This window comes from Moschus berezovskii, chromosome 4 (assembly GCF_049115385.1).
Source record: "Moschus berezovskii isolate FMDL1 chromosome 4, NW_MosBer_1.0, whole genome shotgun sequence".
Lineage (NCBI taxonomy): Eukaryota > Metazoa > Chordata > Mammalia > Artiodactyla > Moschidae > Moschus > Moschus berezovskii.
In genome coordinates this window covers 95,145,685-95,172,617 of record NC_142463.1, presented here as the reverse complement: position 1 = coordinate 95,172,617, position 26,933 = coordinate 95,145,685, and the positions used below count along the sequence as shown (strand labels likewise).

At 47.1% G+C, this 26,933-nt stretch overlaps 1 protein-coding gene across 2 annotated transcripts in view; it reads right to left on the bottom strand.

The window, feature by feature from the left end:
• The window catches only part of VANGL1 (VANGL planar cell polarity protein 1), a 62,441-nt gene that overhangs the window by 16,884 nt on the left and 18,624 nt on the right, over positions 1–26,933 (bottom strand). For both annotated transcript variants that reach the window (XM_055402028.2, XM_055402029.2), the window contains exons 3-4: positions 26,434–26,566; positions 21,196–21,803 (exon numbers count right to left, since the gene is read on the bottom strand). In XM_055402028.2, the coding sequence (XP_055258003.1) occupies positions 21,196–21,803; positions 26,434–26,566 (741 nt within the window). The remainder of the gene's footprint in view (positions 1–21,195; positions 21,804–26,433; positions 26,567–26,933) is intronic.

Sequence of the window (26,933 nt, the reverse complement as noted above, 5' to 3'; positions counted from 1 at the left end):
CACTGTCAATCTAGTCCTCAGCTCCCCTTGGGGTCGTGTCCCCAGAGTTTAACATGGGAATCAAAAAACAGTCTAGAAGTCAATCAGCTAACCTCCTTGAGAGCTGAGTCACAGCAGTACTTTCTGACTCATATCCCCACACCGGGCCTTGATCTGTGATCTGCATTCAGCCGAGACTTAGTATCAACCTAGATATGCCCACTCATGCAGGGCTGGGGAGAAGTGGCAAGATCAACTTCCAGTAACAGAAGAATAAGATTCCTAAGAGCAAACCCACATTCAAAAGCCCTCCTAGTCATTTCATTTCTCAGCTGCCCACTCATCACGTTCATATTTAAGTACCTGCCTCAGTCAAGTCCCGGGAATACAAAGATAGGGTGGGAGGAGCTTCTCCTTGCTGATGGAAGTGGAACGGAGGCTCTGTGACCACCAACTGGAATGCACAGGAGCCGAGGAAGCACAGAGGGCTTCTAACCACCCAGGACCTGGGTGGGCACCTGGGTGGGCTTCTTGAGGAAGTTAAGTGGCCCTTGAGGTTTGTGTGTCACAGATCTTTGTGCAGAAGACTTCCCAGTTTCCACTGACGCCCCTGCCCAGCGGATCCCCGGCTCAGCACAGCCAGCCTCCTCCCTGTTCCTCTGTCTGCGACCTTCCCCCTGGGGCAGGGCACGTGCTGCTTCAGCACACCCGCTCCATCCTAGACTGACCAAGGCCCCTGCCTGGTCACTTGTCAGACACAAACGCTCCGGAGCTCCTGTGTACCTCATCCCCCTGCCCAGGCACTGCTTTCCCAAAGTCTCTGGGCTTTTTGGAGATGAAGAGCCCCTCCACATAGACACAGGTCTGTTCATGCACAGACCAGTTCTCAGCCTGTAGACCAGTTCACCCCACACTCCTGTGCTGACACAGACACATCTCAAGAGCCTGGATTCCAGCACAGAAGTATTCCCCTGATCAAGATTTAAAACTTGGTTATTCTCAGGCCCATCTTCAAAGCAAACCCTCTGTGGTTGTGGGGTTTGGCTTTTTTGTTCAGCTAGCCCACAAGGAGGGGCCCAGACCATCACACTAACTCAACTGGGGCCTGGGAGGCAGAGAGGGAGCGGCTGGACCGGAGCCTGGTGGCCATATTTTCCAACCTCTCTGCCTTCCAAGTCACCATGTCACCCAGAGAAAGGGTGTCTGCCCACACCCAGCTAAGGAAGGGGGCTTCCAGCACGATGCTCTCCAAGCTGGGCAAGTCCACAGCCAGCAACATGCCAGAGCCCCGGGAGGCCCAGGGAGGGTTCAGGGACCGGACAGGTAACATGGGACAGGTGGCATTCTCTTCCTCCAGCCCCATGTCAACAGAGGCTCCAGAAAGCCCCAGAAGCAACTGTGGACCTGCTCTCCATCCCCATCCCAAACCCCTGCCCCCAAGGTGAAAGTTAAAGTGGAAGCTAAAAAAGGAAAAAAAAAAAAAAAAGCTGAGATTTGGATTAAAATCCAGTCTGTCTGTCCTCATCTTTTCGAAGACAGTCAACTATGTGATATATGACCAGAGTCTTGCTGGCCAGTCGGCATGATCATCACCTGCATTACGCGCTGGGCTGTGCCGCCTACTTATCAGAGCAGAGGTGTCAGACCCCATTAGGAGGCGGAGCTCTGTGCCCACGCCCACGCCATGTTCTTCTCCATGTTCTCCCTCACAACTGGCTATCAAAGTCATTCCTATTTGCTGTTAACCTCGCTGCCTCGGGCCATCACCCTCTGACCCTCTGTCCCTGCGTACTTTCAACGTTAGTGTAAACAGAGAAAATTAGCTTTGAGGCACCTGAGTGAAGAGTTCTGCTCAGACTAAGTGACTCTGGCTCTAGTACAACAGTATGATGTCATTTTCAACCCCAAATCTAAGGTCTTTTTCGTTTCTATTCTGGCTCCTGATTCATGCTCTGAATTGGTTGAGTTTGTTCGATAACCAGGATAAAAGAAATCCATGACTAACGTATCATTTGGCACCTATAGAGGGGACACCCTGCAGGGCACCCTGGCATCGGTCTAGGTCATGGCCCCACAAGGCCAGGATGCAGGAGCACCCCTTGCCCTCAGCCAGTGTGGGGGTTCAGAAGCCACCTGCCTCTGCTCCTTGTGTGAGTGCTAAATCGCTTTAGTTGTGTATGACTCTGCAAACCTATGAACTATAGACAGCCAGGCTCCTCTGTTCATGGGATTCTCCAGGCAAGAATACTGGTGTGGGTGGCCATGCCATCCTCCAGGGGATCTTCCTGACTGAGGGATCGAACTTGAGTCTATTCCATCTCCTGCACTGGCAGTCAGGTTCTTTACCACTAGCACCATCCTTAGCATCTTTCAAATGTATCATCTCGCAGGGCCAAAGGAGAGCTGACTTCTTTCGGGAAACCTTTCCAGCCCTCCGGTCCCCACTAATCTCTCAGGAGAGTCTCAAGTGCTAGGCTGTCTCTCCAGCAAGCCTGTGGCAGTCTCCCTCCCTCCCCACCACACAGAGAGACACTTTTTGTGGCTTCCCCACAGTGCACGGCACTCACTGGCTCAGCCTGCTCATTGAGAAAACGCTAGAACTGCCAGAGGGATAGGATCAGTTCCGAGCATGTATTTCATAAAACCGTGGAGTTTCAGAAGCAAAGGGGCCTCAGAGATGAACAAAAGTAAACCCTTCAACAAGTCCCAGTCTCCAGACCAGATCATCTCAGGGGAAGGAGGGAGGCAAGAAAAACCAAGTTGGTGAGAAACGTGCCACCTCTCTTATCACCATCACAGTCAGAGACAAAGGGCAGTAACCTGGCTAAACAGTCCTCATGCAGAAACCCTGTAATACAGGCAGGTGCAGCCTGATGTCCAGATTGACTGTGGACAGGGCCCCACCAAAACCTCATGGCAAGGAGCACTTTCCCAAGATACGGAGCTCTGAGCTCAATAATTACTGCATTTTAATACACCCTCCCAAGTCACTACCCAGGGAAATAGTCTTCACAGACTGCATATATGTGGGGAAAAAAGCCCATAGATACACACAGCTCGTAACAGAAATTTACTTGAGACCTGCACATAAAGACACGAGTACCGGGCTTCGTCAGTTCAGTTCAGTTCAGTCGCTCAGTCGTGTCCGACTCTCCGCGACCCCATGAATCACAGCATGCCAGGCCTCCCTGTCCATCACCAACTCCCGGAGTACACTCAAACTCATGTCCACAGAATCGGTGACGCCATCCAGCCATCTCATTCTCGGTCGTCCCCTTCTCCTCCCGCCCCCAACCTTTCCCAGCATTAGAGTCTTTTCCAGTGAGTCAACTCGTCGCATGAGGTGGCCAAAGTATTGCAGTTTCAGCTTTAGCATCAGTCCCTCCAATGAACATCCAGGATTGATCTCCTTTAGAATGGACTGGTTGGATCTCCTTGCAGTATAAGGGACTCTCAAGAGTCTTCTCCAACACCACAGTTCAAAAGCATCGATTCTTCGGCGATCAGCCTTCTTCACACTCCAACTCTCACATCCATACATGACCACGGGAAAAACCATTGCCTTGACTAGACGGACCTTGGTTGGCAAAGTAATGTCTCTGCTTTTTAATATACTATCAAGGTTGGTCATAACTTTCCTTCCAAGGAGCAAGCGTCTTTTAATTTCATGGCTGCAATCAGCATCTGCAGTGATTTTGGAGCCCAAAAAAACAAAGTCTGACACTGTTTCCACTGTTTTTCCATCTATTTCCCATGAAGTGATGGGACCAGATGACATGATCTTTGTTTTCTGAATGTTGAGCTTCAAGCCAACCTTTTCACTCTGCTCTTTCACTTTCATCAAGAGGCTTTTGAGTTCCTCTTCACTTTCTGCCATAAGGGTAGTGTCATCTGCATATCTGAGGTTATTGATATTTCTCCCGGCAATCTTGATTCCAGCTTGTGCTTCTTCCAGCTCAGCGTTCCTCATGATGTACTCTGCATATAAGTTAAATAAGCAAGGTGACAATATACAACCTTGACGTACACCTTTTCCTATTTGGAACCAGTCTGTTGTTCCATGTCCAGTTCTAACTGTTGCTTCCTGACCTGCATACAGGTTTCTCAAGAGGCAGGTCAGGTGGTCTGGGATTCCCATCTCTTTCAGAAGCTCAGGAGTAAAGATTCCGCCTGCAGATGCAGAAGACAGGGTTTCGATCTCTGGTTCAGGAAGATCTCACACCACAACTATTGAACCTGTCCTAGGGAGCCCAGGAGCCACAACTACTGAGTCGACGAGCCACAACTACTAAGGTCTTCGCGCCCTAGAGCCTGCACTCTGCAACACGAGAAGCCACTGCAATGAGAAGCCCGCACATCGCAATTAGAGAAAAGCCCGTGCAGCAGTGAAGAACCAGCCAAAACTTAATAAATAAAGAGAAAAAAGCAAGTACAGGAATTCCAAATGGGCCTAGGAAAGGACAACACAGACGATGGAATACCCATGATCAGGACCGGAAGTAGCTGATATCATTCCCAATGGGAAAGTAACCCCCCAACGCTACTTGGTCCAAACTTGAGCTCATGGACAAGACAGGGCAGTGATGGATCAGCACAGATGTCTGAGGGAATTCAGCACCCACAGTGGAATCTGCAACTCACCCTTGCCTTCCTGGCCTATTTTCTTTTCAGGACAAAGAAGGTGCAATGTGAAATGTTGCATCTAACCAGCCATAAAACACCTTCCAGTGTCAGTGATAACCATCATACAAGTGCCGTGGCAATGGAGAAGAGTGCCACCTACATTCCAGAACCCCAAGAGAAGCACCTCTGAGCACAGTTCAAATGTTAGTTCATAAAACTCTGAAAGGCATGCCTTCAAAAAATAAATTCTGAACAACAAAACCGAATCCATGTCCTGTGTATCTATACCTCTGCAGCCTCCACGTGCTCTCTGATAGGGGGAGAAGAATGCACACTGCAAATGGTGCGGGCTTGAGACCCAGACAGCATGACCCCTGACTCTTCCATTATTCTCTGGCCTTGAACAAATTAACTCATTTCTCCACACCCCAGATTCTTCATCTGTAAGATCAGACTATAACACCACAAAACAATCTCGCTATAACATGGTATGCATGCGTGCTAAGTTGCTCAGTTGTGGCTGACTCTTTGAGACCCTATGGGCAGTAGTCCTTCAGGCTCCTCTGTCCACAGGATTCTCCAGGCAAGAATACTGGAGATCTCTCCTCCTCCAGGGGATCTTCCTAACACAGGGGTCAAACCCACATCTCTTACGCCTCCTGAACTGGCAGGCAGGTTCTTTACCACTGGGGCCACCTGGGAAGCCCCTATAACATGTTCAGTTGTACAAAATGCATGACTAAAAGGTTCATGAAGTGACGTGTTCAAGCCCAGTGCAGGCGTCTGATCAGAAATTCTAGTGACAGATCCTGAGATCCAAACATACAGGTCTGAGCTGGGACAGGAGTCACCCATGGTAAACTGTCTCAGAAGCATAAATGTCAATGGGGACAATTCCAAAGTCAATGACTTCCTAAGACTTCAACAGTTGGCACTAAGATCAGGAAAAATGTTGGAGACTCAGAGTCTGCCCTTCACTTTCCTATTTCCCAAGAAGAAGTTGCCTGCCTGGTTTAGGTTTGTTTTAAAGATTAAATGAGATAATAATAAACTTTAAGGTCCTGACCCAAAACAAATGGCCTATTAATGGTGGCACTGTGAGCTTACCTGTCCATGTTTATTGTGGGGGCCAATCTGTCCCCTGTGCGCACCTGGATGACCCTTCCCATCAAGGGCCAACACGTGGGTGCCATGAAGACCAGTGCCCTCTGTACTGTTATCCTTAGGGACTCAGACTATAAACTCAGGCTACTCTCTGTTTTTATGCAGTATTTGCTGCCAACTCTCAGCTTTCTGAAAAATCAAAACTATAGCTTCAGGGAGTCATTCTGGTATACAACGTAGACAATGCACTGACGGGGGTCAGAGGGCCCGGATTCCAGCTCCGATCCTGTTGCTCTGTAAACTGTAAGTCTCATTTTTCCTTTTTGGCCTGTTCACTGGCTGATGATGGAGAGAGAATACCAACTATTGCATTTGGTTGTTGAGAAGAGCAAATGAAAAACTGCCAGTGAAAGCGTCTATAAAATATAAAGAATTATATGACATAAAGCATTATCATATTACTAAGGAATATGAGTATTTTGTAGCGAGGGATAGGGTTGGTTGTTGGCTAAAATATTCACCCCATTCCTGGACATAAAAAACATGACTCAATCTCTACTTACATCAAATCACAACATTTTAGAAATGAAGAGAGTTTTAGTGTTCACCCACCCAATCACAGACTCAAGAATTGAAGAAATTAGAGTCCATGTAGTCCCAACTTCCAATCCAAGCACTGGCTCTTTAAAACACCCCAGAAATCACTCAGCCTATGCTTGATAAGAAAATGTACTCTCACTCTGTACTAAAATGACCTTATTTTAAGTTCGACCCACTGGTCCACGCCCACCCCCGACTTCCTTCCACACCCAAGCCCCTCTTTCTTGGGAATGTCCAACAAATACTAGAAGAAAACAATTGTGGACATAAATCTCCTCCCTTTTAACCTTCCTATTTTGCAGATAAGGGCTCTGAGACATAAAAAGAAGCATTGCTCCCCGCCCCCCCCTCCCACACCCAGTACAGAGCTGTCTATTTCCTGCTCATTCACTTTTCCTCGGATTTGACTGGGACTTCCGCAATTAATCTTGTTGTTTTTGTTCAGTCGCTCAGTTGTGCCTTTGTGACCCCACAGACTGCAGCACACCAGGCTTCCCTGTCCTTCACCATCTCCCGGAGTTTCTCAAACTCACATCCATTGAGTCAATGATGCCATCCAACCATCTCATCCTCTGTAGTCCCCTTTTCCTCCTGCCTTCAATCTTTCCCAGCATCAGGGTCTTTTCCGGTAAGTTGGCTCTTGGCATTGGCTGGCCAAAGTACTGGAGCTTCAGTCCTTCAATGAATATGCCAAAGTACTGGAGCTTCAGCTTCAGCATCAGTCTTTCCAATGAATATTCAGGGTTGATTTCCTTTAGGATTGACTGGTTTGATCTCCTTAATCTAGCACATGCTATTAAAATCAGAAATATTAAGGCTTTAGAGCTCACTCATCAGAGGCACACTTTGCAGCTTTATCTTCTCCCAGAGCAAAGAGAAAGGGTCTGACAGGGTCAGGTGGGGAAGGCTTGCTCTGGTTTTAGCCACCTCTTTTCAAATGTTAATTGCTTCCTTTAGCTTGTCAATAAAAACAGCTTTCCCAGTGTGTGAAAAACAAGAAAGCATTTCTTACATGCTATTGCCCCACACAATAGATTGATGCTTTTGAACTGTGGTGCTGGAGAAGACTCTTGAGAGTCCCTTGGACAGCAAGGAGATCAAACCAGTCAATGACTCAATGGATGTGAATTGGAGCAAACTCCAGGAGATAGTGAAGGACAGGGGAGCCTGATGTGCTGCAGTCCATGGGGTTGCAAAGAGTCAGACACGACTGAGTGACTGAACAACAGCAACAACAGAAAGACCCCACTAACAGGAAGGCACTGGAGAGACAATGTACTGACCATTGGGTGAAATCCACAAAGCCCCCTTTCAGGGTCAATTTTCATTATCCTGCCAGCCAACTATAGACACTAACATTCAGAAAGATCTTCATGACCAGCCTTCATAACTCCATCCACAGGCAAGTATTAACAGAAATTATGACACCCACTAAGTCCCAAGTTCTGGGATGGATATGAATGACACCTCATGGGGCTCAAAATCCCATCAATGACGACAACCACCTGAACAGGTTAAGTACACTGAGTGACCCGGGGCCGAGACAGAGCATTTGAGTAGACGGGTTTCAGGTGAAGATCCACAGAGAAGGCAGAGCCGAGTCTTTGAGCTGAGTCTTAAAAGATGAATGATGGTCAAACCCCGTGGATAACAGGCTGTTAACTCAGTTCCAGGCGGAGAAAGTATCACTGGTGTTCAACAATCCTCCTAAGTGGCTACAACAAGAGCAATGGGGTCGCAGGGGAAGGGCACCAAGGACTGCAGGCAGCTGCCGGAAGCCAGGAAGAGCAAGGGAGGCCTCTTTCTGGGTGCAGAGAAAACATGGCCCTGCCAACAGCTCAATTTTGGATTTCTGACCTCCAGAACTCAGAGGAAACTGTTTCAAGCCACTCAGTTTGTGGTCCTTGGAGGCTCAATGATAAAGAATCCACCTGCAACGCAGAAGCTGCAGGAGATGCAGGTTCGATTCCTGGGTGGGGAAGAGCCCCTGGAGGAGGGCACAGCAACCCACTCCAGTGTTCTTGCCTGGAGAATCCCATGGACATAGAAGCCTGGTGGGCTACGGTCCACAGCGTCACAAAGAGTTCAGTTCAGTCGCTCAGTCGTGTCCGACTCTCTGCGACCCCATGAACCACAGCACGCCAGGCCTCCCTGTCCATCACCAACTCCCAAAGTTCACTCAAACTCATGTCCACAGAGTTGGTGATGCCATCCAGCCATCTCATTCTCTGTCGTCCCCTTCTCCTCCCGCCCCCAATCCTTCCCAGCATCAGAGTCTTTTCCAGTGAGTCAGCTCTTCGCATGAGGTGGCCAAAGTATTGCAGTTTCAGCTTTAGCATCAGTCCTTCCAATGAACACCCAGGATTGATCTCCTTTAGAATGGACTGGTTGGATCTCCTTGCAGTCCAAGGGACTCTCAAGAGTCTTCTCCAACACCACAGTTCAAAAGCATCAATTCTTCGGCGATCAGCTTTCTTCACAGTCCAACTCTCACATCCATACATGACCACGGGAAAAACCATAGCCTTGACTAGACGGACCTTGGTTGGCAAAGTAATGTCTCTGCTTTTTAATATACTATCTAGGTTGGTCATAACTTTCCTTCCAAGGAGTAAGCGTCTTTTAATTTCATGGCTGCAGTCAGCTTCTGCAGTGATTTTGGAGCCCAAAAAAATAACGTCTGACACTGTTTCCACTGTTTTTCCATCTATTTCCCATGAAGTGATGGGACCAGAGGCCATGATCTTTGTTTTCTGAATGTTGAGCTTCAAGCCAACCTTTTCACTCTCCTCTTTCACTTTCATCAAGAGGCTTTTGAGTTCCTCTTCACTTTCTGCTATAAGGGTGGTGTCATCTGCATATCTGAGGTTATTGATATTTCTCCCGGCAATCTTGATTCCAGCTTGTGCTTCTTCCAGCCCAGCATTCCTCATGATGTATTCTGCATATAAGTTAAATAAGCAGGGTGACAATATACAGCCTTGATGTACTCCTTTTCCTATTTGGAACCAGTCTGTTGTTCCATGTACAGTTCTGACTGTTGCTTCCTGACCTGCATACAGGTTTCTCAAGAGGCAGGTCAGGTGGTCTGGGATTCCCATCTCTTTCAGAATGTTCCACAGTTTATTGTGATCCACACAGTCAAAGGCTTTGGCATAGTCAATGAAGCAGAAATAGATGTTTTTCTGGAACTCTCTTGCTTTCTCCATGATCCAGCGGATGTTGGCAATTTGATCTCTGGTGCCTCTGCCTTTTCTAAAACCTGCTTGAACATCTGGGAGTTCACAGTTCACATATTGCTGAAGCCTGGCTTGGAGAATTTTGAGCATGACTTTACTGGCATGAGAGATAAGTGCAATTGTGCGGTAGTTTGAGCATTCTTTGGCATTGCCTTTCTTTGGGACTGGAATGAAGACTGACCTCTTCCAGTCCTGTGGCCACTGCTGAGTTTTCCAAATTTGCTGGCATATTGAGTGCAGCACTTTCACAGCATCATCTTTCAAGATTTGAAATAGCTCAACTGGAATTCCATCACCTCCACTAGCTTTGTTCGTAGTGATGCTTTCTAAGGCCCACTTGACTTCACATTCCAAGATGTCTGGCTCTAGGTCAGTGATCACGTTATCGTGACTATCTTGGTCGTGAAGATCTTTTTTGTACAGTTCTTCTGTGTTTTCTTGCCACCTCTTCTTAATATCTTCTGCTTCTGTTAGGTCCATACCATTTCTGTCCTTTATTGAGCCCATCTTTGCATGAAATGTTCCCTTGGAATCTCTAATCTTCTTGAAGAGATCTCTTGTTTCTCCTATTCTGTTGTTTTCCTCTATTTCTTTGCATTGATCGCTGAGGAAGGCTTTCTTATCTCTCCTTGCTATTTTTTGGAACTCTGCATTCAGATGCTTATATCTTTCCCTTTCTCCTTTGCTTTTCGCTTCTCTTCTTTTCACAGCTATTTGTAAGGCCTCCTCAGACAGCCATTTTGCTTTTTTGCATTTCTTTTCCATGGGGATGGTCTTGGTCCCTGTCTCCTGTACAATGTTGGATACGACTAAAATGACTTAGTACACATGCACGCCAGCCACCATCGAAGTGAATACACCTCTGTGTAGAACAGAAGGATGGAGGCAGGCAGAGGGCAAGGCTGGGCTAAGGTTAACAGTGGCTGAGGCTCTGGACAAATGGCAAAGGAGAGAGGGTGAGCAGAGAGCCTGAGGAAGGAGAGGTCGGTAGGGACAGGGGTAGTAGAGAGGGTGAGCCAGCAGTGAGGACCCAGAGGATGCAGTCAGTAAAAGGGGCTTGGGTACCACAGCCACCCCAGCTCCTGCTCTTGAAGGTGTGCTACCCAGGAGATGCATTTTAGGCTGGAATTGGGTCTTTGAGAAAACTCTAAAACGAAGGATCCACAGTGGAAATTGATTCAGCTGTTTGGGAAAATCCCACCCTGGGAGAGAAACGGATGACCTTGATTTGACCTGATTGCTACTTCTTCCCAGGACAGTCAACAAGGTGACAGCTTCCTGGATGTGTGGGAGTCACTGGACTTGGGAGATAAACTGACTTCCATGTGACCAACATTCAGGAGTGTTTGCAGTAATGCTGGGACTCCTTCATGTGAGTCCCAGAGAGGCAAATATAATTACCCCTGAACGCTGCTGCCACCTCCTCTGCTGAGAACTGGACACACAAGTGTTTATACCTCCTGGCCCTCCTGCCCTTTAATTAGAATGTTTGTCCTACAGCAACACTGGGGCTGGTAGCCTACACAAGTCCCACGTAGATAACAGGCAATGATCACCTTGGAACCTGAGGACAGAGAGCAACAAAAATGAATCTGCTTGTGTTCACAACAGACAGGTCTGGGTTAGGATGCAGGAAGATGTGGGAGAAAGGAAGGATTTTCTGGGACCTTGTCATGACAGAGCAGGAGGGACACACATGGCTGCTTGAGATCTCGAAGTGAGGCCCATCCTCAGAGGGGACAGTGGTCAGCATTCCTGTCCTGCTGGTGAGGTCCGAGGAGGCCGTTCCCTAGGCCCCATGGATTCCCCGGTGACCCAGGCCTGCTAGAACCTCGGCTTCAGTGACCACATTCTCTGAATCGAGATCCGCAAACTGGCAGGTGTCCCTGGATGAGGCTGTGAGCACCAACTGCAGACAAGTCCTGCAGGGATCCCACTGAAAGACAGCAAACTGCAACCAGAAGCCAGGATAGCTACTTCCGGGAGGAAGGAGGTGAAATGAACAGTTTGGAGGGCACTCAGGGCACTTCAGGCCCTTTACTGGCCCTATTAAGGAGCACACTAACTGAACCAGCCCACCCTGTACCACAGTACAACCGCCAAGCACCACAGTAACCATGTGGTTGAGTTATTTTACGGCAGGAGATCTTGGTAAGGAACACAGAACTAATAAGCCACCACCAACTGGAAGAGTTCAGAAAAGGTCAAAAGGAGATACCACATGTCCAACCACCTCACAGAATCCTTCTCGCTGGAATTCATCTTGGCTGAGCAATGGATAAGCCACCAGGAAGGACCCTGAGTCAGAATGACTGGCCAAAGAAAACCCAGAAACTAATCCCATCACCATGAAACCGAGACTGCTAGCCACGTGGCAGAGCAGTTCTCCTGGGCTCCCTCACCCTGCTACTCTCCACTGGGGTGCCCATTCCCAATAAAGTCTCTTGCTTCGTCAGCTCATGTGTCTCCCTGGACAATTCATTTCTGAGTGTTAGATAAGAGCCCACTCTTGGGCCCTAGAAGGGGTCACCCCTTCCTGTAACATCCTCCTTTAAGTTCCTGCTTAGAAAGTGTAACCTGGGAAACATCCTCTCTAACAAAAAAAGCAAAGCACTGGGAGGAGCGAGAGCACAGAAGTGGCTGACAGCTTCATACAACACCCTGGTCCTCCTAGTCGCAGGAACTGAACAACCAACCAGACGCATGGCATCCCTCCAGGCTGGAACACCACGCTCACCGGGAGGTTCTGAGCTAGCTGACACCGCTGATGAGAGTCCCCACCTAGGGGATGATCCAGTCACGGCTGACTGTCCCACAACAGAAAGATGCTGGCAGACCCCCGCACTTGGGGGACCTACGAGCCGTGCTTCCCCTCAAGTGACAGGCCTGGCTATGGCCACATCTGTCCAGAGAGCTGGCAGCCCACTTTCAGGCCAGAGCACAGGCCCTAGTGCACGGTCACCTCCCGCAGGGGCCAACCTGGGCTGCCCCTGCCATGCCTGCGATGGGAATTCTGCCTTCTAAGCTTTAAATCACTGAGCTGAATCGCACCAGATAAACATCAAAGACAACCACCCGTTCTGGGTGCCGTGAAAAGCAGATTTAGATCGCAACCGAGAGCAGCTCCAGACCCACCCAGGATGCTCGGCTGGCCTACTCTTATCCAGCCTCACATCCCTTGACTCGGGTACCTCTGGCCCTAAGAACTGCAGGTGCCCACATGGAAAGATCTGGAGGCCAAGGGCAACAGGCCTAGCCAGTGGATCTCTGCTTACAGAGATTAATTGAGGCCAATACAGAGCAAGACAGGGAGAGTCCTGTCCACTCACCCTCGAGTGTTAGCACAGCACACATACAGCACTAAATCACACCCACTGGTCTGTGGAGAGGGCGAGCAGAATGCTGGGCTGGCCACAGGGCGAGTCCCTGGAAAATAGACCACACACCATTCCAGTGTGGACCCACCACCAGCCGCCCAGGGCCCTTGGGGAGACGGTGGAAACCAGGGTCACGTACCAAGCTCTGATCCGTCCGCTCTGCCTTGGAGCAGGGCTTGTGGGCAGATGCCGTGCGAGGGCAGCCTTCCCAGCTGTGGCTGCTGCCAGCAGGCAGCTGAGCAAACACAGGCCCGCAGTGTCCAGCACCTTACACTCTCATTAAAGCCACTTTTAACAGGCACCGCGGGGCCAAACCACAAACAGCAGCTCTGGGCCCACCTTCCAAACCCTCCCACAGCAGAGCAGAGACTGAGCAAAACCTGACACTCTGCTCGTTCTTATCCTTTGTTTCCTTAGGGAGTGCGGATGGGGACTACAACTATCTTTACTGAAGAGCAGTTACACAAGAAGGTATATTTCTAAAAATGAGACTGCATGAGAAGCCATGATCATAAAAATCATGAACCAAGACCTCCGGTGGTCATTTAAAAACATTCCCAACTTCAGAGGTGATGGAGCCAGGCTCTTAAGACAGCTGGTGCTGGCCTTGGACATGGAAGGGAGGGGCCCACAGCCCAGCACAACAAACAAGCCTGATCAGCAGTGTAAACACCAGTTTTGATATTATTTGACCCAGAATCACAGACATACAATTTCCAGTGGAGGAGATAAACCCTGAAATAACCTTAACCTCCCTAGAAGACTCTCCCTTTCTCATCTCTAATTGGAAAGCCAAAGTGCCATGGAGAGAAACAAGGCCCCCTGCTCAAGCTGAGAGGAAGCAGGCATGAGCTGGACAGAGGACAACAGGAGCTCTGTTTCATGGGGTCAAGCTATGCTCACTGATCTGTGGTTTCCTGGGGCTTTGGGGTCAAAGGTCAACAGTACGGGGAACCTTCCCATCCTTAGCTCAGCCACCACAGATTGGGTGTCTTAAACAACAGAAACTTCTTTTCCTACAGATCTGGAGCCTCAAAGTCAAGTTCAAGGTCTAGCCCATTCAGTTTCTGCTGAAGATTCCCTGGCTTGCAGACGGCTGCCTTCACACTGTGCTCTCATATGGACTTTCCCCTGTCCGCATGCACCATGAGAGAAAGCACACAGGTAAGATCTCTGGAGCTTCTTATAAAGACACTAGTTTACAAGACCGATGACCTCCCATAACCTTAGTTACTTCTTCCGAGGTCCTAACTCCAAACAGCCAAACTGGGGTTTAGAGCTTCAACCTATGGATTTGCATGTGTATTCAGTTACTCAGTTGTGTCTAACTCTTTAAGACCCTTGGGACTGTAGCCCGCCAGGCTCCTCTGCCCAGGGGATTTTTCAGGCAAGAATACTAGAGTGGGTTGCCATTTCCTCCTCCAGGAGATGTGGAGCCATCAAGGAAGCCCCTGAGCCTGTGGATTTGGGGGTACACAATTCAGCCTATAACATTCCATCTCTGGTTCCTCCAAATTCATGTCCTTCTTGCATGCAAAGCACATAAGCACATTCATTCCATCCTCACAGTTCCCAAACTCTTAAATTATTCCAGAATCAACTCTAAGTGTAAAGTCCAAAATCTCATCTAATCAGATATGGATGAGACTGGAGGCAAAATTCCTCCCTGGCTGTGAACTGTGAAACCACACAAGTTATGCGTTTTCAAAATTTCATGGTGAATCAGGCATAAGAGAGACATTCCCATTCCAGAAAGACGAACTGGAAAGAAGGAAGGGGTCCTAAGGAAGTCCAAAACCTAGCAAGGTAAATTCCATCAGATCTTAACTCTTGAGAATGATCCTCCTTAGCTTAACATTTTGTCCCTGGGGCCCACTGGGGTGGCTGATCACCCTCCTAAGGCTCTGTGGCCTGGCCCTGCCAGTGGAACCAGGCCCACTGAAACCAAGGCAGGGGACCATCGTCTGAATCCGGGAAGGAAGCAGCCTTGCCCCTGAGCCCGTGGAGGAGTGATGATCCTGAATCACCTTTGGAGCCACTCTCTTTTCCTGAAGGATAACGCATGCTCACTGCGTTCCCTCATTTTACAACACTCTGTTTCCTGTAGTCTCAGTTGACAGTGTTTCTGCTGGAATAACCCATCCTTATTCCTGGCTTGTATGGATGTGAGAGTTGGACTGTGAAGAAAGCTGATCGCCGAAGAATCGATGCTTTTGAACTGTGGTGTTGGAGAAGACTCTTGAGAGTCCCTTATACTGCAAGGAGATCCAACCAGTCCATTCTAAAGGAGATCAATCCTGGATGTTCATTGGAGGGACTGATGCTAAAGCTGAAACTCCAATACTTTGGCCACCTCATGAGACGAGTTGACTCACTGGAAAAGACTCTGATGCTGGGAAAGGTTGGGGGCGGGAGGAGAAGGGGACGACGGAGAATGAGATGGCTGGATGGCATCACCGACTCTGTGGACATGAGTTTGAGTGTACTCCGGGAGTTGGTGATGGACAGGGAGGCCTGGCGTGCTGTGATTCATGGGGTCGCGGAGAGTCGGACACGACTGAGCGACTGAACTGAACTGATTCCTGGCTTCTGCTGAGATGACTGACTCCATCCCTGGTTCACACCCACACTAACCTCCTTATCAAACGGCTGTCAGTCACCTGTTGGTGTTCTCTTTAGTACATGCTTCCTCGTTTTTTTGCAATATGGACAAGCTGAGAATTTTTCAAATCTTCAAATTCTGGTTACCTTTTGCTTAACAATTCCTTCTTCAATTTCTCTCTTTTCTTCATTTTAAAATAAGGAATAAGGAGGACTCAAGCTGTGCCTTCCATAGTTTGCTTAGAAATCTCTTCAGTTAAAAAACCCAACTTCATTGCCTGCAAGTTTTACCTTCCACAAAACACTAGAACAGAAACATAATCCCATGCAGTTCTTTGCTGTTTTATTACAGAGATCACCTTTTCTTCATTGTTCAAATACATGTTCCTTGTTTTCTCATTTATAGCTATGAATTTTGGAGGGAACATACTCAGTCTATAGTAGTTCTAACACAATGCTGCAACTATGCACAATCATAAATCTCCACTGTTTGAAAATCAATCCAAGAATCATTTCTTCTAATGCATGAGTGGTTCCGTAAGCAGTAACCAGACCTTTGATTAAAAAGTCCACGGTCAATGCCAATGTATAAGGTACTCTAAGTCTCAATGAATGAAACACTGAGTTAAAAAAAAAAACAGCTGGCGGGATTAGATACAATGGAGCTTCAGCAATCTGAGTATCTCACACAACGGGTCACTGTAAATAGACCAGCTTCCCAGAAGACCAAGATGAGAGTTAACTCTGCTTTTGTGGCTTCTATGTCTTTCTCCTTGCTTATGATTATCACCCTCCATTGATGTTCACATGACCTCCGTATAGCAGCTTTCTCTCATGTAAAATATGTTACTTCTGGACTCTGGGAGGAATTGAAGTCAATGGCTCTGAAAATGAGAGCCTGAGGTTGTCTTGGGAGCCTGCCACAGCATGGACCCTAATGAACCAACCCTTCCAAAAGTCCCTAACTTGTGCAGTCCTTGCTCCTTAAATCTGGGCTGGGGCTTTGACTTGCTCTAAGAAGACAATGCAACACAAGATGCTGGCTGAGTTCCAGGCCTAAACCTTAACAGGCCTGAGAACTTCTGCTTAGGAGCCCTGAGACGCTGCTGTACACTGGTGAAGAAACTACTCCCCAGGGGGAAGGCCCTCTGGGGCAGAAGAGAACCACAGAATAACCTGGACAGGAGAGCAGCCCAGTCCCAGCTGACTCACCACGTGACTGCACTCACACAGGGACCATCGGCCAGACCAGCCAAAGAACTGCCCAGCTGAGCTCTGCCCACAGAGCTATGAGAAATAATAAAGTAGTGTTGCCCAAACTATAAGTTTTGGGGTAGTTTTAACAGCAACAGATAAAACAGGTATTCTTTGGGACATGTGACAAACAGAAAGTTAAAAAGGCTTGACCAGACAAAGGCTCAAACCTACTTACTACTGTGGTATTAAGGCAGAGGTTTGCTTGCTGACTGCTTGAATGAAAGAACCAACAGGGCTAAGGAATGACTGCAGAGTGGGAGTCAGCCATCTCTGACAGTGCTCTTCATCCCTTCCTGTCCAGCCCTGAAGTTATGACTTAAATAAGATAGAATAATGTGTATAAAAATAGCTAGCACTCAGCCTGGCTCACAGTAAGCACTCAAAAAATGCTTAAAAATTTCAGTCATGCATTCTTAAAGCAGTGAACATGAACACGTATGTTCTTGGGCACCATGATGAAATGGTTAAGATCATCCTGGAACCAGCCTGGGCTCAAACCCTACCTCCCACAATTAAAAACTGTATGGCCTAGACAACCTATGTAACTCCTCCAAGCCTCAGTTTCCTCATCTGAAAATGAGGAAAACATGCCTACCTTGCAGGACTACTGTGATCATTAAATGATTTACATGTTAAGAGTTTAGAAGGTGTCTAGCATATGGCAAGGACTATGTCACTGCCAACTGGTAAGGTTTCCACTGCTGTTGCTTTGTTCTGCCACTTGGATTCGGTCAATCAACTGTATTAGCTGCTATGCTCTAATAGTCACAGTATTTACCTTCAGAGATTTCAAAACTGAGAAATCATTAATCGTCATTTGAAGTCTCTTTTCTCCTGGGTTCCTCCCCAGATATAGTCAGATCAAAATCTAATGACTTCCCGGTGGTCCAGTGTCTAGGACTCCAAGCTCCCAATAGAGGGGGCCCAGGTTCTACCCCTGGTCAGAGAACCAGATCCCACACGCCAAAACTTAAAGAGTTCGAATGCCATGACTAAGAAAGATTCTGCATGTCACAATGAAGATCAAAGATTCCTCATGCCACAAGTAGACCTGGCACAGCAAAATAAATATTTTACAAATTCTTAAAAAAAAAAATAGTGTTTGGTGAAATCCTGGAAAAGTTAGCAACTCACTGTGAGAATGTGGCCAGGAAAACACGTGAAGCATGTGTGTGGAATGACAATGTGCTGAGACCCCAGGATGCTGTGGAGAACACAGGGATGGGGTGTGAAGCACAGGAACACGCTGGTTCCCTGAGGCCTCAAGGGTGGCCCTAACCTTGGCTTGGGGCCCTCAACTATAAAAGGGTGACGCCACCACAGCACCTGCCCCCACCTCAACGGCAGCGAGGAGGGGCAAGGGACACATCTGAAAAGCCCTGTTAACCCCCGCAGCACTGGGCAAAGGTTAGGAGTATCTCAATCTACTTTGGTATTTCACTCTGCAAAACAGGAACCTTTTCTGTTTCTGAAAGTTTTCAAATAAGCCCCCAAAAGCCATTCCAGCCAACAAGCAAGGCTCCTAAAACTAACTTTTATGAGAGCTAAGGAGACGGGATTTTCTTTAACACACTAAAGAGGAGGCATTTTTCTGACCATTTTCAAAAATACCTCAGTTGACTCTATAAAACCGCCTGAAAACAAAGCAACAAAAGAACTTGCCATCACTCTGCACCTCAGCCCAAGAGGTCGCTGCTGGGGGAGGAACTTACATAACAGAGGGTGGACCATCCTGATTTCTGATTTTGATGACCCACTATTCTGCTCCCCAGGACCTGCTCTTTGTCTATTCCAATTCCCCTTTCCCTCCTGTCTTTTTCTACACTTTACAAAAGAGCTAAGAAGTTCTATTTCTGGCCCAGTGACTCTTCCAGCCGCTGCTGGGTTTAGACCAGATTTAGCCCAAGGCTCGGCAGGTGACAGGCCCACTCAGGCCAGCAGCAAGAGACGGATGCCAAATCTGTTCGGGATCTCACAGCCTGACTGTCTCATGGGCAGCCAGGCCACCTGAGGGCTCTGTGAGTAAAGACGCCTCTCCTTCCCTGGCCATCTTTCCACCCCACAACCAGCATCTCCACACAAGGGACAAGGGGGTCCTTATGAAAGCAGGAGAGGAGGAAAACCTATGGTCCTGAAGAGGAGTCAGAGGAAGATACGGGGCCAGCCCCAGGCCACCTTCTGTCTCCTGGGGGAGCTGGGGAAAGAGGCTTCAGCTGCCGGTCATGGTGAGGATAGCCCTGAGGTGTCTATGATAAGCCCTGGGCCACACAGAACACCCAGCCCTGCCTCCCGGGTGCAGGTAACCTCTGGCCGGTGCCCCCATGTGGTAAGGAGCCACCACCACCCACAACTGTCTGAACATAATACCATGGCGCGCATCCTGGGGCCGTTTTGTGTGTCCCCTCCCTGCTGCCACCCTGGCAGGGCAAGCTGTGTTGGAGCATGGAAGCCCCTGGAGGAAGTCAGCCGCACTGCATGAATTACTTAAAGTGAGACGTCACCCTTCCCTTTTCCATCTCGGCAGGTGGGATTCACACAGCTAAGGCCGAGCCAAAACTCAAAACCATGGCAGACTCACTATGGGCCAGTGTCCTAGCTACTGACATTTACAGAGTTCCAAATGTCACTTATCTCTCTGAAACCAGAGCTGGATTTCTCTCCACCCTCCTGATTTGGGCTAAACCTGTCCGTTCCTGAGACAGATGTGGGGTTGGGCTTTACTGCTGTCACTGTCTGAAGTGCCCTCACCCTCTTGGGTTCCCACCCATCCCAATGCCTATGTCAGCAACTGTCCACCGGCCTGTCTCCAAGGAGTTTTGGGACAAAGCTTGGGAGGCAGCAACCCTGTGCCACTGGAGCTCTGCACACAGCAGACATTTAATACAAGCCTGCTGGTCATTCTCCAGTATAAAATATGGGGGAAAAAAGCTGTCTGAGATGAATAAGCAGCAGTGACTTACTTGCCTTCAGAGCCCCACGGGCACCCACAAAGGACTCAATACACCTGGCTTTGCAGTGTCAAGCATGGGAATCAGACACTGATTCTCTCCAAGGATTGGTCAAGGGGGCACAGTCCTCAACTGCTAAATCACCCAGTCCTCGGGTGGTATGAGCTGCGCCAGAGGAATGACAGATCCATGCCAATACCGAGATGGTTTGGCAGTATAACTGACTCCAAACCAGAGTTAGGCCACCTCCCCAAGCCCCAGCCAAAAATATGACAAAGCCCATTGTTCTGATTCCCACTAAGGTGCCCTTGCCATCTTGGCTGCTCGGCAGTATCATAGCGATGACAGCTACCATCAACAAAGCACATACCATATGCCAAGCAGATACACACACTGACATATATTGCCCGAGGAGGCAGGAGAGCCCTATGAGAAGACACTGTCAGACACCTCAGACTGTTCTCTCACCTGTAACCATCTGGGTGCCAACCGTGTGCCACGCTCTAGGTCAGGCTCTGAGGATGCAAAGAGGAGTAAAATACAGCACCTGTCCTCTGGAGCCCACAGTTTGTGGGAGAACACAGAAAAACAGGCCAGTGACACAAAGTGAGCAATGCTATGAGGACATTAACTCAGGCCTGGCTTCATGGGGTCTGGGAGATTCTAAACAAAGCTAGCCATGTTCTTTTGTATAAATTACTTAAAATCCCTAAAGCCCTGTTTCCTCATCTGAAATATAGATGAGCTCTATGAAGACAATCTATATGATGTGCTCTTCTCAAGGTAAACAAAAATAAAGTAGAACAAAATACTGAATACAATAATGATGATCACTCTTTTCGTTAGTCACAAAATAATTAGGTTTCGTGTATAGATTTCAAATATGACATCTTAAAGTATTTCTAGTTTTTTCTCATATATACATTTTCAACTCTTACAAGTTTAGAGTCTCTAATCTACACCTGATTCTTTACTGGAAGGTCACTAGGGTGACCATATAATTTATTGCCCAAATCAGGAAACCTCTGAGAGTGGGGGAGAAAGGAATGATTAATAATTACACTGGGACAACATGGTAAACCAGATGTACCATTATGAACAAAACTGTTGATCACTCCATCATTCACAGGCTGATTCTGGGGCAGGGTCAGCAGCCATCACTAAGGCTTCCTTCCTCCATCATTCTTAAGAGCTGCGAACAATTTTGGAAACAGGCCCAACAAAACACCAAACTGGAAGACAGCCAGTCCCTGTGACATGCCATCCAGAACTCAGGAAAGTCAATATACATGAATTTCCCCCTCCACACACACATATACACACACAGCTCCTCCCAAAACCTGAAGAAAAAGAGTCAGACCCTGGTCTTGCTCTTGGCACCTGGCAGCATCCCTCACTTGCTGTAGACTTAACTGTCTTCTAGCAAAACAGCAGTGGTCCTTTCCGCCCCCAGAAGCACCTCCTCACCTCAGGTGTCCCAAGCTGTAGAAGCGGGACTCGCCGTCGGTGGAGCGGACCACCTGCAGCGTGAACACGGGCTGCAGCTGTCTGAGCTCGAGCAGGACGACGGCCAGGTAGTGGATGAAGAGGAGCGCGTCCACGAGAGAGACGGCATATTGCACGATGCCCTGGTAATTTCGGTCCCGCGAGTCCAAAATGCGGACCCCGTAAAAAAGCCAATAGGAGACCACGAAGAGGAAGATGAGGACCAACAGGAGGGCACGGAACACGAAGATCCGCGGCATGTCAGCCCTCTGCTTGCGGAAAAACAGCGCCCAGGTCCCGATGAGCAGAATGAGGAGCTTGAATGCCACAGAGATGAAGAGTCCCTCGCAGATGGTGCCGCAAGGCTCCAGCTCGTCCCGCCACAAGATGGGGGGCAGCAGAATGAAGGCGATGGGGGTGAGGAAGACCAGGAGTCCGAGCACCGCAGCCACGGTGAGCCCCAGGTAGCGCCTACAGTCCAGCCCCACGCTGTCCTCCATGTCCTTGCTGATGCGGGCGATGTCCTCCTGTGAGATGCTGTGCTCCGACGTGCCAGTGATGGCCGTGGTGGTCTCGCCCCAGTTGTCATCCTGATGGGGAGAGAACAGTGAGGACAGACGGCCACATGGCACATTGCATGTTAAAGCCACAAAGCCCACAGCAGCACGGGGGACAGGAGGGCCCACCTTCTTCAAGCACAATCCACACATGTGGGCTTCCTGGGAAGTGAAGCCTGATACACACATAGGCTTTCTGGGAAATGAAGGCTTAACTCTTTAAATAAAGGAATGTTTTAACTATGACAATTTTTCTTGAAGTTTTGCAAACTATACCGTATATTTACCTTTTCCAACAGAAAAAAACATAACTTGTTTGCTGGGTGATTTATTATTACAACAGTGACTATCATCCACTGTGTTGGAATTCCTGAGAGGCTTGGTGATAGACAATCTGCTATTAGAAAACTGTGTGCAAGTTCACCTACAGCCCAAGGAGAAAACCTTCTGCATTTCCTTCTTGATTCACAACTGGGCTATAAAGGCTTACAAAGTCTGTCTCTCAGAAGTGGGGAGTAATAGTAGTCTGTGCCCTCCAGGAGCTCTTAGGAGTGAAGATCTTGCACAGAAGGGAACTTACATGGTTATGGACAAATCAAAGCCCGCCTGTAGTTGGTACACACATTTTTTTAAAATCTCCATAATGTTTTTAAGACCCATTAAATAAGTATCAAGCACTCTCTGATATTTCTCACTGAACAAGCAAGACAGATTCAAGTATCGATGGCCCAGACAGCTCAAAAATTCCTCTTAAACACAAGTTCCTGCGACAGATTGAGCATCAAAGGTATAAAAATACTGAGATTGAGACTTCCCTGGTGGTCCAGTGGCTAAGACTCTATGTTCCCAATGCAAGAGGCCCAGGTTTGAGTCCTGGGTCAGGAAACTAGATCCCACATGCCACAACTAAAGATCATGCAGGCCGCGGCAAAGATGGAAGATCCGTGTGCTGCAACTAAAACCCAGTGCAGCCAAATAAGTAAATAAATAAAAATAAATTTTACAAAATACCAAGATTACTAGAATGTGTGTCTTTTACTATCTTGCTTTCGCTTGCTTTTTAAAGTCTGTGGTTGTTGGGAGCAACTGTCTCCTCACTTAACATGATCCAGTTGTCAGGGTTTTAAACAGTTTTGCTATCTCTCTGGCAACAACTCCATTCCAAAGCAACGACAGAGCAAGAAGACAATGAAAAGCCACACTGGATCCAAAGGGGTTTGCCTCAGAAATTTGTGTATGTGATTTAAGTTGGAAAAAACAGTCAGATATGGTGGTAAGCTGGGTGAAATTAATGCATAAGATACCAATTTCAAAAAATCTAGTCTAAGTTAATAGCTGAATCGACAAGCTAGAGATCTCACAGCTAAACGATAACCTCAAATCTAGCAACAGTAAATAAATGTGATTCATGAAATGCATAGGCTACAGAAAGAAACAGTAGTGGTGGCAATAAACATCTGAACCTATGAACAAATAGTTCTTTGACTCAGAAAGTTACAAGTATCACGGACTAAGTGAGAAGTTGTTACTTAAGATAACAGCCAGTTCAGTTCAGTCGCTCAGTCGTGTCCGACTCTTTGTGACCCCATGAATCACAGAATGCTAGGCCTCCCTGTCCATCACCAACTCCCGGAGTTCACTCAAACTCATGTCCATCGAGTCAGTGATGTCATCCAGCCATCTCATTCTCTGTTGTCCCCGTCTCCTCCCGCCCCCAATCCTTCCCAGCATCAGAGTCTTTTCCAGTGAGTCAACTCATCACATGAAGTGGCCAAAGTATTGGAGTTTCAGCTTTAGCATCACTATTCTCTCATTGCTGGAGGAAGTACAAATGGTATGATCACTCTTGAAAACTGGTCTGGCAGTTTCATACAAACGTGACTGTACACTTAACTGGAAAGCCCCAGTAATTCCACTTCCAGGTTTTTACCCCAAATAAATGAAAACATATGTCCACAAAAAGATTTGTACAAGAAAGTTCTTAATAGTTTTATTTTCATAATAGCCCAAAATGATGCAACTCAAATGTCTATCCATAGGAAGAAGAATGGATAGCAAATTGTGACATATGCATACACTAGAACACTACTGCTGAAATACAGCAAAACATGGATAAATCTCAAAGTTATGATGCTGAGTGAAAAAAGGTCCAAAACAAAAAAATATGATTCCAATTACATTAAATTCTAAAGCAGGCAAAACTAATCTACAGCAATTGAATCAAAGCAAGGCTTGCCTTGGAGGGGGCTGGGGGCAGGGACTGACTGGGAAAACATAAGAGAATTTCTAGAGCGATAGAAATATACATTTTAATAGCAGTGCGGGTTATATGGACGTATTCAGCTGCTACAACTTTTTGAATTATACACTTAAGATCTGTTCATATCTCTGGGTAAATTTACTTCAATTCTGTAAAAAGAAAAAAATCACAAACATGGGAAGAAATGGCTACACACTCAAAGATGGACAACTTGCTTTAACCTAAGGTGAGTTTGTTGTTTTAATTGCGACCCCATAGACTGTAGCCCACCAAGCTCCTCTGTCCATGGGATTTTCCAGGCAAGAATACTAGAGTGGGTTGCCATTTCCTTCTCCAGGGGATCTTCCTGACCCAGGGATCAAACCTGCATCTCCTGCATTGCAGGTGAATTCTTTACCACTGAGCCACCTGGGAAGCCAACAGTTTAGTAAAATAAGTTATTTTGTTACACTCTTAGTGAAGGCAAATATTGGATTCCATGTTTTGCACTGGGCCTAATATTCAGTCGATGATCAGTACTGAAATAATGATCACTACTGTTGTGGTTATTTGGTTGACACTGAAGATTTAGTTACTCATCCTTTTTCCTGCCAAAGAGTTGCTAACTAAATCCCCTGTCCATTTTAATAATGTGTGCACACTTGTGCCCCAAAATGAAGATGTCCAAGGTCTTCCCAAGCTTGAGGTTCTCAGAATAGAAAGGCTCTCAGACCCTCTTAACTCAATCCCCTAGATTTTCAATGAAGAAAATGAGGCCCAGAAAGGTGGGACATGCCCAAAGTCACACAGGTGCTGAGAAGTACAGCCTCCAAATGCCTACTTCAGTGCTTTTCCCTGGTGTAAACACCAACGCTTCCTAATGTAACTTCAGAGCGAGCTAAAAGATGTAGACATGACAGATGAACTGCCTTCACTGTAGGCCACCAGCCCCTGAGAATTCACCCGAGAAGAAACTGGCCCCTGGAGCACTTAAGGGTGGTCCAACCTTAGGACTAGCCCAATCCATTCAACCATTCCCAGGCCCCCTGGCTCTCCACCCCTATGACTGTCCCAGAGCCAAGGCAGGAAGTGCGACAGTCAGGACTAAAGTCATTTACTTATTACTGAACAAAGGCCACATTCAACCACAACTGCAGCTTTAGCTTCTAACAACATCCCGTGTGCTCCGAAGAATTCCAATTTCAGTCCATATACCTGCTTACCAATGCATATCCGTCTGTACTCATAAGAACATACAGATACATGCTTATCTGTATCTTTACAGCTGTGCAGGCACCCATTCATTTATTTGGGGCCAAGGCTGGACACGCATATACTTCAGGAGAGTATGCAAACATGTTTCTGAGTATAATTCAGATGTTTATTTAAAACAACTGGACTGTGAGACAGTTGGGACCCAGAGAGAAGAACACAACGTTTTTTTTTTAAATTAATAAATAGACAATACTTTAAAACTGGGTGATTTGGGGACTTCCCTGGCAGTCTAATGGGTAAGACCTCGCCTTCCAATGCAAGAGGTACAGCTTTGACCCCTGTTTCGGGAGTTTGGATCCCATATGCCTTGCAGCCGAAAAACCAAAACATAAAACAGAAACAGCATTGAGACAAATTCAATTAAAAAACTTTAAAAATAGTCCACATCAAAAAAAAAAATCTTAAAAAAAAATCGGGTGATTTCACATTAAATCCTAATTTCCAGCTTTTCTTAAATACTGCAAGACCCAGGAACACTGAATTCCTGCATTTTTGCACATTGATAAGCATTCAGAGCTGAGAAGCTGCCACTCCTTTGACAGAAGAAATACTTTTTCCAGGTGCCAGACTCCATCACTCCATGATACAGCTCTGACGTTGATGTACCACACAGATTACTATTTATCCCCAAGCTAGCCTGATATGTTTTTGCCTCTTCTGTGTAACCCAGGGCCTATTTCACTCACTTATATTTCCCTATCAGGCATCTAAGTGTGTGGCCTCTGGTTTGGTGAGGCTCCGTCTGGGCTGTCCTAACCTCTCTGCTCCTCTTCCCAACATGACTTAGGGGCTCTGAAGAGCAAGCTTCCTTCTCTTCTATACTGTTCTGCTTTGGAATGAGTCTCCAGAGCCCATAGCCTGCAACTCTCCCTTCTCTGTCCTGTCATCAGCCCTTGCTGGCTTCTTTTCAACACCATTCCAAGCAAGCCAACCAATCACACTTCAGAATAATCCTCAAGCTGGCCAATAGCAGAACAGGCTGTTCTTAGACCAACAAGAAACCACAGGACATAGATAAACTAATTAACATGCTAGAAAAATAAAGATAAAAACCCAAGAGAACCTGTGGCAACAAGACTTAGGAAAACATTTACAGAAAAGAAGCCTGATCAAGCAGCAGTGTACTTACAGACTGCCTTTGATCCTTACCTGAGCTTCCTCTGTCCGAGCAGAATCATTTGCCAACAGGGGCTCTCCAGTGGGAGCTTGAATGGTGACAGATTTTTCTGACCCTCTGCCATCTTTATTCCGGGGTGACTTGTGCCTCTCTCTATTTCTTTCCCTGAAAAATCATGAAAGATAATCAGCTAGCACATTTATATCATGTTAATTAACCCTCATCAAAACATGTTATGAATTTCATCTTGAATTTAAGAAAATTCTCAGATACACACACACACATACTGTGCCAATCCCCACCCAATGCCACCCCCACTGTGAGGAATAAGTTAATCTTTATCGCGTACTTACTATTTTCTTTCTGGCACTCTAAGACCCAAAACAAAGACTGTCACTCCTTCTCTCTCAACAATGGTCATATTTTTTCAAAGTCTAATATTGTGAATTTTAGAATTTCTATAGGTAAGGCACATTTATTTCACTGTAAGAAAACTGATTTGATTATAATTTGCCTAAACTTATTTTCTAGG